The following is a 17,166-nucleotide window of genomic DNA, read 5'->3' on the forward strand; positions in this document are numbered from 1 at the left end:
GTGCATTTAATGTTTAACAAGAAAACTGGAAATGTTATAGAAATACATAGGCCTACACCTGGAACATTGAACCTTCATTATGGGCAATCCTATCTTACATGTCCTAGATTTTTTTTTATTTAAACAACCAAAATATAAGAAGACCAAGAAGGTGAAAGTTTTAAAGAAAAGAACGTACATTAATTTGTCACTCAATTAAGAGTGCCGGTTGAAATCAGTATTCCTCCGGGAAGCCTTTCCTCGAGAAATGGTCCTCCGGGGGAGTTTTCATGGTGGAGTCGCCCTCCGGAGGAGCAATCCTCTCGGGGAGTTGTCCTAAAACCCAATTTTTTTTATCATTGCCGTTACTATTTTTGTTATCATGATAGCAGCAGCAGAAGTAGTAGAATAAAAAGTCGTAGTAGTAGTAATCGTAGTAGTTGTTGTTGTAGCAGTTACATTATTATTGTTGTTTTTATCATCATTATTACTATCATTATCATAATCATTATTATTACTATCATTTAAGTCGTTATTATTCGGCAGTTTTGTTTTGCTTTGTTTATTTTTGTCTCTTGTTTTATTCATCGCTTTAGTTTATTCAATCATTTTTTAAAAGACAAGTCCATCCCAACAAAAACTTGATTTGAATAAAAAGAGAAAAATCCAACAAGCATAACACTGAAAATTTCATCAAAATCGGATGTAATATAAGAGTTATGCGTTATAAAGTTTCGCTTCATTTTACAAAACAGTATGCACATCTCGGTCGGTATGCAAATGAGGGAACTGATGACAACATTCACTCACTATTTCTTTTGTGTTTATTATATGAAATATGAAATATTTTTATTTTCTCATCATTGTCATGTGATTTTTTTTTCATTCCTCCCTAAACACGTGGAATTCCATTATTTTGACATTTTGTTTTTCAGGCAAAGAGGTCCTAGTCGTCAAATTCGTAAAAATTGAAATATTGTATAATTCAAACAATAAAAAAAACTCTCTCATTTGGATGTAACTGGCTCGTTCATATAATTATTTTGTTAAAAATAAGCGAAACTTCGAAATGTCATAACTTTCTTATTTTACATCCGATTTTGATGAAATTTTCAGCATTGTGCTTGTCTGATTTTTCTCTATTGATTCAAATCAACATTTTTCTGAAGTGGACTTGACCTTTAAAATCGACGCTCTAAAGAAATGGATGAATACTTTTTGAAAACCAGACAACTTTTATAAGCAGTCCTGTAAGTTATTTCTCTGAATTTTGCACTGCATTTATTCAAAATCAACTCATCTCACATGTCTACTCGACTAGGAGATTGTCCACTTAGACTCTTCGTCTCTTCCCAGCAGTTTAATTCTTTGTTTTGTTTTTGTGTTTCTGTTTTTTTTTTTTGGGGGGGGGTCCATTCTAACCTTCCAACGAGTCAGTTTTTCAGTCACTCTGAATGCAACCTCATGAATATTTATGAATCACTTTAGCGTGAACTTGTGACCGTTGTCGCAATGCTCAGGCCAACAAATTATCAACTTCATGCGTATTTTCCTAGAATACGGTGAATACATAATGAGAAAAGTTCGTCATGCAGCTGGCAGAAAAGGGGGCAGAAAGCGAAGGGTAGCATGCGCGAGCTCCAATTTCAATTTTTCTGTCTGGCAGAAGGGCGTTAGCTTTAGCGCTCTCTATGTGAATTTTAGTGTGAGCGGGAGTTAACGCCCTTCTGGCAGACTAACGACGAAATTAACATTCACGATATGTACAATCCATCTTTACCAATGGCATGCACCTGAGAACGAGCACATCTTTCATTTTATCTTCTGTCAAAATGGCTCAAGAATTAGACGCATGTGTCAAAGCCGGGATTGGGAGGGGGCTCGTTCTAGTTGCTCATGGCCACATATATCACAAAAACAAAGTAAATGTGGCATCTATATCTTGGCGTTGTTGGAGGAAGCAATGTCAGGGACGAGCAACAACAAAATGTTCTCCAAGTTGATGATGGGGGTCGTCCAAATATTCTGTATAAAGTTCCATTAAAAGATAACATGCCGCATGGCCTCAGTCCCCCACCTTACTGGGTTATCCCACAGATGATGACAGATCGACGAGATTTCGAGACTTATACAAGAACTGAAAGATGTGGATCGATTGCGTCATTACATAGCCAGAGGGGGCTGGGTATCCCCCCCCCCAGAAAAAAACACACATTAATTCTTCAACCGGGCTGGAGAAAAAAAACAAATACAACACAAAACAAAAGCAAACAAAGTGAGAGGGCAAGCGGGGAAGGGATTGTCGATGTGTCGAAAGGGTGGGTGAGCAGAGCGGGGATGGCCGCACCCTATCGAGAGAAGCCCCCCCCCCCCAACCCTTCTCCAGTTATCGCGTTAGGATGGCTTGAGAGCGGGGAGAATATTCCATGCTAAGACTCCCCAAAAGTAACACTACACATTGCACTTTTTCTATATATTTTATTGGAGTTTTTAAATAGTTTGCCCCAGAGTATTCGAGAACACGGTTTTCATTTCGTAAAAGATATGAAAACTCACTTGATTAATGAATTTTGATGATTGACATGAGTTTGGGGGAAAAAATAAAAGAAAGTTTTTGTACAGTAGATACATTGCACTTTGATCCTTTTGGGGAAACCAATCTCGACTAGCACTTGTGCTTACTTTTGGTTCTCCCTTTAACAGATTTCTTTTGGTACAAAATCACCCAAACCATTTATAACTTATGTTCATGCATACGATCAATTTTTAGGGTGATTTGCTTCTTGTCAGATGAAACTGCATCAAGACTCTTTTGTATTATATGCTGATATCACATGGGGTATCACATTGTGTTCTTATATGCTCATATTATGAATTGCATTTATATGATTCATGTTATACAAACATGTTTTTGTAAACATGTATTATACATATATTCATTCATGTAAATATGTTTATGTTGTTAATAAACTCAATTCAAGATAAATTAATAAACACCTATTCATGGGAACTGGGGAGGGGGCTTGTCTCGAAAGGGTGTGTTGAGTACACTGGCGTAAATCCACTTTGAGGAGTGGGGGGATGATCGAGTTTTTATCCCCCAGAGGCGGATCCAGGGGGGGGCGAGGGACCCAGCCCCCCCCCCCCCTACTGGCGGATCAAAAAGGAAAAAAAAGGAAAGAGTATGAAGACGAGTGAATATAATAAGAGAGGAAGACTTGAAGAAAAAAAAAGAATCTTTCATGTCACTGTATAAAATTTTCGCCCGCGCTTCGCGCTCGCATTGCCTGTCAGGCGATTCACATATCTTGTTCAACATGGAGGCTTAAATATCAAGTTTGGAATTCAATAAACAAAACATATTTCTCCTTGAAAATCGAAGTTTCATTAATTTGTGTGATTTACAAATTGATGGTTAAAAAAGTGCTCTGCTGTAAAAAAAATGTCTGAATATTAACATTTTCTGCTCGCGCTGCGCGCTCGCGAAATTGATTTATCAGGTACCTATTATTCTCATGCATTCCCTAAAGTTTTCAAAATATCCCTTTTAACGTCTAATTGTCAAAATGTATCAGCTAGCGCTGCCATGCTTGCATTTTGATCTGCGAGGTATTTATGTCTCAACAAACTACTTAAAATCCCCTTTTCATGGCAGTTTATAAGAAAATTTCGGCTCCCGATTTGCGCTCGTATTAATGGTTAAAAATATGTCAACTGATTACTGAAGCATCCTATTCATGATTATAAAAGTGCTTGAAATGTACATTGTTCAGGCCATAATATCATCAGATTCCTTGCCCTCATTATGCTTTAATAAATAAGGTATCAATTTAATAATTAAATTGTCCCTTTTGTTTAATCTCGCGCTTAGCAAGATGAATAAGATATATATAGTCATCATATTCATATGATAACATGTCCTAAGAATGTCAAGGTCCTTTGTCACAAACTCTAAGTAATAATAAAAAAATATCAGCTCTCTATCAAGTGCGATTTTATATCCACCTTACAATTTTCCTACAAGTGTTTGAAATATAAAGCTGAAATTGACCCCCTTTTTCAAATCGGAATATCAAATATTTTAAGCTCGCGCTTCGCCCTCACCTTTATTTTCATGCTAAAATATGTATTTAGAATGCCTAGATTCTGTGTCTAAATCTGAAACACGCGCGCGCATGTTCATTCAGTTATCAAGTTTTTTATTTTTTAACAATTCAAAGAAACGTCTGACCTTCCTCGTTTCTCGCGGGGGGGGGGAGGGGGTGGTACACTCCCCTCTCCCCTCCATGCACCCCCCCCCCGGAACGCGCTTCCCGTGCTCACTACTGGCACCTAAACTGAAATCCTAGTTACATGTATGCAATCATTTCTAGACGGAATTACTCGGAAATATTTGGCTCTTCCCCCCCCCCCCTCCTCTGATAACAGACACCTGTTACGCCGCTGCAACGAGTCGCCTTAAACCACTCGACCGCGTCAACCAATGAAGGGAAAAAGTCGGTCTCGCGGACCTTCGGCCTTGCGGACCTTCGGTCTCGCGGACCCTCGTTCTCGCGGACCCTCGGTCTAGCGGACCCTCGGTCTCGCGGACCCTCCGTCTCGCGGACCTTCGGTCTAGCGGGCTGTCACCCAGACGAGGGGGGGGGGGGGCGCTTGAAAAAAGAAAGGGAGAGAGAGATCTGTGAAATACATTTTTTCTGAATATAATGCCAATTGGATTTTTTAAAGAAAATGTCTAAACTTTTGCTCGCTTACAATTTTTTTATTTTGCCCGATACGCCATATCTAGCCCCTTCAAAATCTTTGGCTCATTACGCCACTGATATGTTTCATTACAATTTATTCTATGCAAATGCTAATGTATAAGTTCAGAATAGAATACACTATTTATCCTGATAATTCCAAAATTGTTTTATATTGCTTTGTGAAATTGTTGAGGGTCTAGAATTACTGCATTGATATGCAATTTTATTCAAAATTACATACGTCAAACTATCTTCTTTTTCTTCTAATTATCAGTAGGGTAAAAATGAGCCCAAAATTTTTAGGAGCTAGATATGTCATATCGGCCAAAATGTATTGTGAGCGAGCAAGAAAGAATTTAGACATTTCATTTAAAAAGTGTATCAAATTACGATAGAAAAAATAAATCTATTCATCTGGACTTACTTTGATTGAAACAGAGGACAGTTTCACGTCCGATCCGGGACGCTTCTTCAGCTCTTCGGCGCCAATCGGCAACGACGATTTTCTGCCAATTCAGAAGAGCTGAAGAAGTGTCCCGGATCGGAAGTGAAACTGTCCTCTGTTTCAATGAAAGTAAGTCCAGATGAATAGATTTATTTTTCTATTGTAAATTGACTTTTCATGGATGGATGAAAACATACATCAGTTTGAATTTTGTATCAGATTTTGACTTAAAAATATTCAGAAAATGATGCATATTTTACATTTTTTTTTCTTTTCTTTCTTTCATCTTTTTTTTCTGGGGAGGGGGGGGGGGCCCCGAGCACCCCTCCCAATCTGTGCACCTCTATATTAATATTACATAGTTGTTATTATTTGATGAACAATATTCATAGAAACGACTGGTTCAGAAAACTATTAAACAAAGCCTTTAGTGAAAAGCTCCACCGGCTGTGCCGCCGAAACCGCGTCGAAAAGGTCGTTTAGTTGACTCCACTCACTACTAGCTTTTTAACCAGAATGCGCACGCAACGTGAACGATCATCTTGATTGGTCATTGGTATTTAGCGATTTATTACAAACCTTTGTTACGGAGCCCTGGTCGTAAGTTGTGGTTAAATTGTTTCAAGCCAGATGTAGCACAAATCTTTAACATTAGACTCAAATTCATCAATACATTTTTACACTAAAATCATTAATAACTGTCTTGGAATAAAAGCTTGAATAGAGTGAAATTCATTTTTCACTCATTTACACGTTATGATTTAAATATAAGGTATCAAAGAATGAAAAAAAATTATATTCATTGATTTAATCGAAATTTCATAATTTATTATTTTATTAATGATGACTAAGAATTCATTTTTTTCCTGGAACACACTACAACTCGAACCTAGTACTCGTAAAAATAATCTAGCCATTTGGTTATCAGTAATACTTGCTACAAATATGGGAAGATTTGATGACTAAAGAAGATGATATATATTTACATGAAAATAATTGTGTCATAATTATGACTCCAATAGACCACCAGTACGTAGCTCCTTTCTGATCATGATCAGAAGATAATTTGAATTCAAACATTCTTCCAAATTGTGCTTTTCATTGGATTTTCAGGGTGTAAAGAAAAAGAATACGGCCATTAGTGACTAGTATTATAACAGTAGGCAAAGTACATAGCAACAAACTAACACATCCAAAGTATAAATGCAACTACCTCTGGAAGTTTATTGCAATATATGCAACCTGCTAGGTCAAGCATGTATCTTACATTTATCTTGCATTTACATAGGAGTTATGCCGAAAATTTGTTCACAAATTATAATTTCCTCCTATCAAAGCCTCGTCATTTACTATCTATTGTCCACGGCAGACTGCATTTGCATATTAATGAGTCAGAAAGAAGAGGACCGAGAGTGTTTGAATTCCAGTTCATCGTGATTTAGCCGTGAACCAGAATAACCTGGTGGTTAAGTCGCTGCCCGGAAAGCAGTAGATGGCAGGTTCGAATCCCACTGGTTCAATTTTTTTCTGACTTATGATTTTCATTGAAGATCGACCATGCGATTTTAAACACATAGGAGTAATGCCGAAAATTTGTTTACAAATTATATTTTCCTCCTATTAAAGCCTCGTCATTTACTAATTTGCGTCTTGCTTCGAAATCAGATAATAGAGAAAAGATAAGGTCATTTGAAAAAAAAAACCACTTGCCTATGAGGTTACTCCGAACTATAATCTATTGAATATGGAATCTAAGGTGATATGGCAAACATTATATTCGACATGTTCGATCAAAAAACAATTATAATATACATGTACATATACACTACACAGCAGCATTCAATAGTACTAGTTTTGGTCATTTACTCAACCAGAAAGAAAGAATGTTATACCTGTAACATATTCTGACCAAAGGGAAAATGCTCATTTATTACACTATACATTGGATATATACAAAGATATGTATGATAATAATAAATAAAGTTGAAGCTACCCGCAAGATTTTTCATAATTTGTGCATGTAAGTCAATGAAGATTTTGTATACTGTATACAAGCCATAATTCTACAAGTCATTTCTCCTAAGAGCAAAACAACTAGAACAAAAAAGGTAAATATTACATTAATTGAAACAAGAATGTGAATTTCTAAAAGAATGACAGGGGAAAAGAAAATGATGATGTGATTGACTATGGGGAAGAAGGGAGAAAAAGAGTGAGGAAAAAACACGAAGGAGAGGAAAAGAAAAATAAGAAGAAAAGGAGAAGGAGGAAGAGGAAGAGTAAATGTGAAAAAGATATAGATACAAAAGAGCCAAATAAGTAGAGGAGGGAGAGAAAAGGGAGAAGAAAAAGGAAGGAAATGAAGAGGGAGAAGACAACAATGAAGGAGAGAAAGAAGAGCAAGATGGATAGGAAAATAGAGGAGAATAAGAATATGAAGAAAAGGAACAATAAGGAGGAGGAGGATGAATAGGTTCAAGAAGGGAAATAAAAGAGGTCGTCTCGGCAGGCGCAGTTATATATGTTATAATGAAATACTGCAGAAGATTGTGAAGAAAGAAAAATAACAACTTTCATGAGATAGAAAATCTACCAATGAATCACCCATTCAAGGGAAAAAACATAGGCCTAATTTACTCTATAAACAGGGAGGTATCCATAAGAAGTTATTGAAAAATCAGATACTGTACACATTCCATGATATACAAATTAAGTGCAGGTTCCATGAGCCTAATTTCAACAGGAAGGCTAAAATATTCTTTCAATCCAACCCATTCGATTTTTTTTCAATCTGATATTGCTGATTGACCGAAGTGTATGAATATAATTGAAAATCTAACACTGATTCTAGAAATGGTAACTACTGAAGTTCCTTTGCCCAAATTAGGAAGATATTTTTTGACTGGCGGAAGAATTAGGGCGATTTTACTGTTTCAGTTGATTACTTTGATCCCATCATAGTTATCTTCATAAATGGCGATTTATTTTTAAAATAAGCTGGCTGCGATACCCTTCTCTGGTCAGTTATGGAATGTCAGAAATATATCCTATCCAATGGTAGTAAACATTCGACCCTCTAATTTCACGTTTATTTTTTAATGAATTTTTCAAAAGAGCCATTTTAACACACAAGTCTATGGGGAATGTTTTACGCGCGTGACGTCTGCAGTCTTATGCCCACCATCTTAAAAAAAAATGTTTTATTTACTGTGCCTTTGCCGTCGATCATTGTGTCTTACAAATATCACCATTCACTTTCTCTTCTGATTCTTTAACAAGTGACTGGTGAATTATCTCATTTCCCATTGTGCTCGACCTCAGAGCCTCATTGGTTTGCAAAAAGATTCTCTCCAAGCTCTCCATCATTGCCTCCACACGGCTTTCGAGCACGTACATTTTCCGAAGCAGGACTTCTTGCTTGTTGCTCACCACTGGTTCTGGTCGGTTAGTTCCCTGGAAGACTAGGCCTGAACTTGCCGAGACAGGACTCTCTCCACCTCCACCACTACTAGCAGTCGGATCCAGGTATTTTAGCTTCTCCATCACCTCGAAGCGAAAGCTGGAAATGTCGTTCTTGATCTCTTCAAGCTCACCTGTAGAAAACAAAAATGTAAGAATGCATGGATTTGAGGGGTTACGTAGGCCCCAAAATGTCCAAGATGACCCACATGATCTTTCAAAAAGCCCCGTACTCAAATAATTTCTCTTCAATTAAATGTAATTCGTTGACATTCTTTCTTGATACACAAAAATCTAAGCATATGAAGAATAATGATTCAAAATATAAATCAGAACGAAAGAGGTATAGAATCTCCCCTTCTTCCCCCTTCTACACAAAATGTTATCCCCCCCCCCCCTGATTCTTGATGAAGAATCAGAAAGTACAGTAACACTTTCAAATCAATCTAGTAATATAAACAAGCATCATAGCGTTTTTCAATATTGACACAAATCTGTATATGACAATGTACTTCTGAAATTACAACAGAATGTATGAAAAGAATCTTACCTTCTGCTCCTTCTTCTCCTTCTTTATCATTCTGGAGTTTGAAGAGGTATCTCTTGATAACTGTCTTCATCAAGCACTTATTAAAGAAAAAAAAATATGTGGTATATCTATATACTCTGCAAAAATCCTGGTCCACTTTGTGATGTCTGTCTAAGAATTCATTTGGATCTTAAATGATTGTGACTGACAACCCCTGCTATTCCATTTCCATACGGTATTGATCTTCTTGAATATGAATTCATGAATTAAAAGGTCTGAATTTATATTTTACACCATATTTTCATATTCCAAAATAACTTTTTATTCAACCCCTGATTTTAGAAGAGGAAAACAGCCAAACATGTTGCTATATAAGTCATGAATATAGACGTTAACCAAGCTGCTTATATTTCTTATTTACAATTATTCATGATCAATTTCAAAACCCAATTGAAACAAAATGAAACACACTCATCATCACAAAACTCCCTGGTGTATTGAAAATTGCTAATGATTATTCAAACTCCTGACTATACCCCTAATTAAAAAAAAGATGTTATTGATCAACTTTTTCATCCTCCATGTCCTCATTAACATATGTTGTGATTTCATATATTTCAACAAAAAAATCATAACAATGAAATTAACGAGCAATGCACATTATCAATCACTTATGGGTGTACGTATTCAAATTCAAATTGTTGACATGGTTGAGTAGTCATGAAATCAATTAAACTTTAAGAGAAATGATTGGATTGAAAGTATACTTACTTCATGAGTGCTAACTTGTTTGCGAACTCCAGGTCGCCTTGCTAAATTCTGTAAACCCTAAACACGAGAGGAGAAATCAAGTTAAATTCAAATTAGATCAACGAGCATTAAGAAAAGATATACTGAATATTCAAATGTTTGTTTCTCTATATTGGTTCTATTTTCTGTGCTTATGAATAGTTGATTCAGAATTGCAATCTGACTGATGGAAGCAACTTAAGTTTGTAGTAATTTGTGTTAATACTAAACTATTACTCATGAATTCATTTTCTTTGCAATTTAGTAAATTTGAATATACATATCCAATTTGCAAGAAAAGTGAAATATACTGTGTATCTGAATAAGTGACTTTGACCCCCTATATTATATAGAAGAATAGTATTTAATTTATGTATAAAAACAACAACTGAAAAAATACAAAATGGATGGATAGTCCATTTCTTACAAAGAGTTACGATTGGTCCAATCTATCTCAACTGTATTGAAATCCATTAATACAATTTTTCTACAGGAACTTTGTACCATCTCCTTAGACTTAGTAAACAATAAGATTCACACTGAATTTTCGAGAGAATGATGAATGTCTGCATATACATCATATCTATTAAATATTTTGAACAAACATACATTTTAGATTTCTATGTTGCTGGCCGTCCCTAGTTGTGGTTGATCGAATCAATCCCAACTCTTGTAAGAAGTAGCCCTTTTGTTCCACGGGGTCCCCTTACCTTTATCATAAACCAAGAGATGGATAACATATAGGAGTACAGTCCGGGTTGGTGTTTAATAAAGCCGTTCGTAAACAACTCAAAGAACGACTGGTGATACTTTCTTACGCGCTAGATAATCACCAATGAACATTTAATGGTGAATATCGTTTACTGCAAGAAAGGATTACCAGAACTTACAAACAGCTTTATGAAACCGCCCCCAGAATAGCTACTTTTTCACATCCTGGGAAGCAACCCTATTCTGGAATCGTGACTATAGTGACCCCTTTTTCTCTTATTATGAATAGAGATCCTCATTCTTTATTATGAAAAGTGGTCCCAACTGACCATCAAAATATTTTATGACCAGTGAACTTTATCGGGTGTTACAAATTGTTCTGATCGTAGATCATGAATAATAGTAGCAACATCCTTATACAGTGCGTATCAAAAAAGTTTACACTTAGAAAAAATCCTGTAGAATTATATATGTAATATCCTGAAGATTTTTCCACATTTTAACATTGGTACAGCTCCCGGGGGGGCCACTTCCATTCACGAGTGGATACCATGCGCGACCATGGGGTCTCGAAAAGCACCCTAAACACGTAATTTCCATATTCTGAAAATGCACCCCTTAACAAGTATTGGCGTGTGAAACCCTACCCTTAACAAGTATTGGAAACAAAACGATACTCTTGGCAAATATTCCCTGAAATGAACCCCTAAACAAGTACAGGATTTTTATTGTTACGGGTCCTTCGGTCGTCGGCTTTACCTTTTTGGTTTACCCCACCTTCTACACCTCGCGCAAAGCGGACTCTAAACACGAAGTGTTGGGGCAAAAAGGACATCCTATATAAAACATTTTAATTTTGTTTTATCATCCCCGCAAATTAGACCCTAAACACGTAATTTTCCTAGCGAAATAGATACCCTTTTTTCATTATTTTTGTGTTTTTAACACCCTTATCACGTTACGTACGTAACGTGCCCTATCGTGAAAAAGACATCCTTTTTACGTGTTTTTTTTTGGTCGCGCATGGTATCCACTCGTCAATGTAAGTGGCCCCCCCCCCACCGGGGTACAGCTCCATTTCAGCAAATGACGATATAACTGTCGAAAAATATTTCCGCTTGAGTGAGCACCACTTCCTTAAAAAAAGTTAGTGAAAAATGATTAGCGCAGAACTTTGAAATAGTTATGCGAATAAAAGTAGACCTTAATAATGAAGAACACGTGGAAGATATCTTTTACCTTTTTAATCTTCTTTCCTTGCCCAAAACACTTTGAAGAGTGCATTGCGCCCCACCCTACTCCACCACACACCGAGGCCATCGTGACGATATTTGCTTTACACTGAGCTGTGATTTACATGAAAGGGCTTGGGCTTGATTTTAATTTTGTTAATCATTGTCATGTTAGGGAAAAGTGTGGAGATACAAGTATAAAATGAAAAATGAAATGTAAACCTACTTTAAATGATAAAAACTTAGTGAAAAATTGCTGGAGATGTCTGATATAAACTTTTGTTCAGACTCAGTTATGTCCTCAGATCCAGCTGGCACAAAAAGGGTAAAGGATGTGTTTACTAAATGTTGAAATTTCAATTTGGGTGGCAAACATGTTACAGAATGCTTGAATGTATCCGTTTTATTTTAACTGACTAGAAGTGCAAGGGAAATGTATGAGAAATGTTTCGAAGGGTAAGTTTGATTTCGCCCTTTCCCCTTGACACAGTGTGAATACGAGCATTTCTGCGCAAACAGATTTTTGCGAGCTTTACAAAAATGGACAGTACTCACTCAAGTGTAACATTCTGTCAAAACTTTTACTTCCATTGGATAGATGAGACCCAAACCCAATATTATATGTGAAAAAAATACCCACATGTTGTATATATTTTTTATTCCCAGGGCTTTTTCAAAGTGTAAACTTTTTTTTGATACGCACTGTATAGCGCATATCACGGCCAAATGCGTCCCTATGCGCTTATAATTGGATATTATTACCCTGGTTTTAGCTCCGCAGCCTTTTACAGCACGGTGGCATGTGAAGGAATAAATTCCTGCCTGGTACCCATTTACCTCACCTCAGGGGCGGAAATCTCTCCCAAAAGGTAGGAGGGACAAGGGGCTGGGAAATTTGTCAAGCAAAAAAAAAAAAAAAAACATCAACTAAAACTAAAGGTCATTTCGATGAAATTAAATTTGACTAGCAAAACAAAGGTTATCATCCCATGTTTTATTTCGATTTTGAATGATGTATTTCTTACCATCATAAAATACCACAATTAGTAGGGGGACATTTGATATTGTGTCCCCCTACAATTTTTGAGTAGGGGGATACGTCCCCCTTGTCCCCCCTGGGACTTCCGCCCATGCCTCACCTGGGTCGAGTGCAGCACAGTGCGGATAGATATCTTGCCGAAGGAAATTGCGCCATGGCTAGGATTCGAATCCACAACCCTCTGCTTCAAATTCCGGAGACTATACTAATCCACTGGGCCGCAACGCTCCACAAATGAATAGCAGTTATGCATTATGCCACCCAAGAATAGCGTTGCCCTCATGGTTTGGGGGCATCGCTCCGTCGCTGCTCAAGATTTAGCGCGAAGTTATTCTGACGGCGCCTAGCTGCTCACTTTTCACTCACCGTCTGAAATACGCTCAGCGCCCCGGCGCCGACGTAATCGAATGGTTGCCGTTGAACGATTTAGGTCAAAAATTCGACTCGTTAGATCAACAGCTGTCGATCGAGCGCCTGTCATCGGCCGGCCGCTGGTCGGTCAAAGATCGGTCGATAATCTCGCGGCGAATTCAAGATCGGACGGTGATTACCTTAAAATAGGCCGGTGGCCGGTGGGGGACTGCCCGGGATTCGGTGGGTCGTCAGCCGATCAAAGCTCAGACGCCGATTTGACACAGATTTGGCCTTGAGTAATGGGTAATCGATCGGCCACTGCTCGGCCATCGCTAAGTATTTTTACAACCCGCTCAACTTCTATACGAACCGTTCAGCGATGCATAAATTCCAGCAGAACCCGAGCAGGCTCCTAATCGGTCGGTCGCCGCTCTGAGTTGTGACTGAAGCCTTAAACTTAAACTTAAGCCTGATATAATAATTGTAATAAGTTCTATCTTATTCATAATTTGCTATTGTGAAAAGTATACACACTTACAACAGGTAGTTGTTGTAACGTGATGGCATTCTTCCTGCAATTTGGACAGAGGGTTTTCTTAAGCCATTTGAAGAAGTTGTAGACAGACTTTGGGCTGGGGATGATATTCATGGGAAGCGGGAGGGTGGCGCCACGTTCAAAATACGTCATCCAGAGCTGTGAGCGGGCGAATTTCCATTCAACGTCTTCATCATCCTACAATAAAAAAAAACAGAGAAGGCTCAAAGTGCAGTGAGTATCATTTCTTCTTCAGAATGGACATTTTTTAACTTTAACCTGTATTCTTTCGCTGTTTTCTCCCCGGCCATCTCTTCTCCGTTTTTCTTCTTTTTCTTGTACTTCCTCTTCTTTTTTCTTCTTTGTCTTCTTTATTCTTCTTTTTTTTCTTCTTGTTCCTTTTGTTCCTCTCATTCTGTGGCTGTAGTGAGGTCGACAAACAAAAGACAAGTGTAACAATGCCTCTACTGGATTTCGTTGTTTAATCTATCAATCCGTTATCAATTCCGTAAATCATCATATCGAATTAACCAATCTCATTATGAATCTAATCCATAGTCCTTTTAATCCATTAATCCAACTATTTCTATTAATCCGTGAAAACTGTGGAGTCAATGATAAAGAAAAAGAATCATAGATACCAGTAAAATGAAACATCACAATAAAGCAACATCAATTGGAAAACCTGAATAGCCTTGTCTCAACTTATTTCCAAATTCTATCCACTATACATATATGTTTACTCATAGGTTTTCTTGTTTCAAACTACAAACAGAATTCAGTTTTGTTCTCATTACAATGATAAGAATACAATATATAACCAATCATTTTTAATATATCATATAATAAATGTAGGAATAAATGTAGTTTCATGTAATAACTAATCAGTCTTATTTGAATTTTTTTTACTCTCTCTTCATATTACGATAAAAGTTGATTTAGATAGAAGTATTGTAATTACATGTTTAAATTTATTGCTATTTTGTGTTATTCCATGTAGGCACCAGCCAATGGGGAGAACTTCTCGACAAGATTTTCAATTCTTTTAGGTGATCCCCAGGCATTGGCTAGTTCTCAACTTTACATTTCTTTTGTAATGTTTCTATTGCTGTCATGTTTTCTTGCCTGGAAATGAAATGAATAAATAGATTACAAAGGGGTGCAATGAGCCTGCTATAGCTTGTACATATACAAACACATACATTATACATACTACATACACAATATCCTTTGTCATTTTGAACCAAGAAAAATATTTCTAAAATGTCACTTTATGCTTAGACCATAACTAAAAATACATAAAATAAAACGCCAACTAACGTCTTTGCTTGCTTTCTTTTATAGAAAAATGTATTCTGAGCTAGGATGTTTCTGATTTTGAAGGACAAAATCCTAGTCCCTCACACACAACCCAATGTCTAAAATCAAGCAAATGCACTGTCATGGTGCTGTGTAGGTGTACTAATTGACTAAGGGAGTGCTATAAACAAATGTGATAATCAGGAAGTATAATCGTGAAAGTATCTATAAAAGTGCTAAATCACTTCTGCGCTAATTTTGGTGTGCTAATTCATAAATTTAGATGTACTTTCATCACACATTCTTCTTCGTCGTCTTCTTTGTCTTCTCCATTTTTCTTTCTCCTTTTTCTTATTCTTTTTTCTTCTTTTTTCTACTTCTTCATTTTTCTTCTTCATCATCTTTGTCATTTTATTCAGATTCTTTTCCCTCTTTTCTCCTTTTTCTTTATATATTCCTTCTTTCTACTCTTCTGCACTTTCTTTTCCTTTCCCCCTTCTTCTTCTTTCCTCCTACCTCTCCTTCTTTTACTTTCTGATCCTATACCTCTCCCTCTTTTTTTCAGCATTTTTTTTCACGTTTCCTCCTCTTTCCATTTCCCTTCTCCTCTTTTCCCTCTTCTTCTCTTACTAGTACTTTTTCTTTTTTCCCCTTTCACAACAACATGACAGTAATGATTTTGTATGCGTTGGTTTTCTTACGTGAATCTCTTGGAAGGATGTTGTCATCATTGCGATCAGCATATTGAGCATGACCAAAGCCATGACTAGGTGGTAGGCCATGTATAGACAGACACCTACAAACTCTGTCGTCTTTTGACCACATGTTTCTGTATCGCACGTTGCATCATTGGGATAGGAGACGTCACCAGAATCCCCGAGACCGAAGAGTGCCCAGATCAAGGTTTGGATGGCGTTAACGTACCTGATACCGGAAATAAAAAGTCGATTCTGATTATCTCGATCATTCTGAATTGGGGAACTGCTACTGATATTCTCTTGAACTATTTAATAACATGATGATTGCTTAGGTCTTGACCTGGGGAGCGTTTCTTGAAATAAATTGTTTAATCCTGTATACAAGCCCTATTTTATCTGACAATTGATGTGGTAAAATTGCTTTTAAGCCAATCAACAATTCCGTTTTAGTAACAAACTCAAAATACGTTGTCCGATCCGCTGTCAGCTTTTCAGACGATGAATGTTGATGAAATTCTTTCCAGACTCTACATTTTAATCTTTTTTAATATTATAGAAAAACGTCATCCAGTGTCTCATTTAAAGCTTACCCTTTAAACTTAGATTGATCTGGGTAGTTTCGGTAGAGGTTGGTGAGAGCGCAGAAGAAAGCCAAGAAGACCACGATAAAGACGGAGAAGAAACGCAGTATCTGACCCACCATTTTCTGAAGGGAGATATTGAGGGGTCCCAGGAATTCATTCACTGGGAGAATATAGAGGAGACGTGAGAAACTCAACACGTTTGCTACTGCGTATAAGGCTTCCGCAACCAGAGTCGGATCGTACTGGCTCCAGTCGTTACGGTCTACAGAAAAATAGAACAACAGACAGACGTTTGTGATGGATTCAATGCACCCTTTCGATAAAAGGGATTTATTAGGATTTATTTGTTTTTCAAAAACAGAGATTCCTTAAAGATTCAAGATGATTTATTGTCATGCATAAAATTACACAAAATTTGTTTTCGGGCATAAAGTTACAAACATGAATACAATAAACAATGGCATAAATAATACATTTGACAACAATCATAACTGTTAAAAATACGTATTGCACAACTGTAAGAGAAGAAAAGAGAGAAGGAAAGGGGGAGAATGAGATCATAGGGGATAGAAGAGAAAAAGTGGAAGATAAGCAAAGAAGAGAAGTCAGAGAGAAATAAGACAATGCAAATGTGCAACCTACTTGCACATTTCCAGTCACACCTCTCTAACACCCGTAATCATCCATTGTTTAGCAATAAAAACACCTTTAGTAATTTTTTTTAAACTGCGCGGCTGAGGTGGGAGAGTAAGGAAGTGAGAGAGAGAG

General features: G+C 37.0%; 1 protein-coding gene across 1 annotated transcript; it reads right to left on the reverse strand.

Moving 5' to 3' along the window:
• Positions 1 to 7,563: 7,563 nt before the first annotated feature.
• Positions 7,564 to 16,880, reverse strand: LOC121406461 (short transient receptor potential channel 7-like). The gene is made up of 6 exons (XM_041597471.1): positions 16,405 to 16,880; positions 15,818 to 16,040; positions 13,821 to 14,015; positions 9,929 to 9,985; positions 9,179 to 9,254; positions 7,564 to 8,762 (listed from the first exon to the last, which is right to left on the reverse strand). Exons 1-6 carry the CDS (start codon positions 16,515 to 16,517, stop codon positions 8,395 to 8,397), a joined length of 1,032 nt encoding a protein of 343 aa, XP_041453405.1. The 5' UTR covers positions 16,518 to 16,880; the 3' UTR covers positions 7,564 to 8,394.
• Between the last annotated feature and the right edge of the window lie 286 nt (positions 16,881 to 17,166).

The sequence above is a fragment of the Lytechinus variegatus genome, chromosome 1, assembly GCF_018143015.1.
Source record: "Lytechinus variegatus isolate NC3 chromosome 1, Lvar_3.0, whole genome shotgun sequence".
In the NCBI taxonomy this organism is placed as follows: Eukaryota; Metazoa; Echinodermata; class Echinoidea; order Temnopleuroida; family Toxopneustidae; genus Lytechinus; species Lytechinus variegatus.

Excerpts from the sequence above, each read along its gene's own strand:
- LOC121406461 (XM_041597471.1), bottom strand. The coding sequence starts at position 16,517 with ATGGTGGGTCAGATACTGCGTTTCTTCTCCGTCTTTATCGTGGTCTTC. Across the intron at positions 14,016-15,817 it reads CATCCTTCCAAGAGATTCAC|GATGATGAAGACGTTGAATG; the intron begins GTAAGAAAACCA and ends TTTTTATTGTAG. Across the intron at positions 8,763-9,178 it reads AGGAGAAGAAGGAGCAGAAG|GTGAGCTTGAAGAGATCAAG; the intron begins GTAAGATTCTTT and ends TGTTTTCTACAG.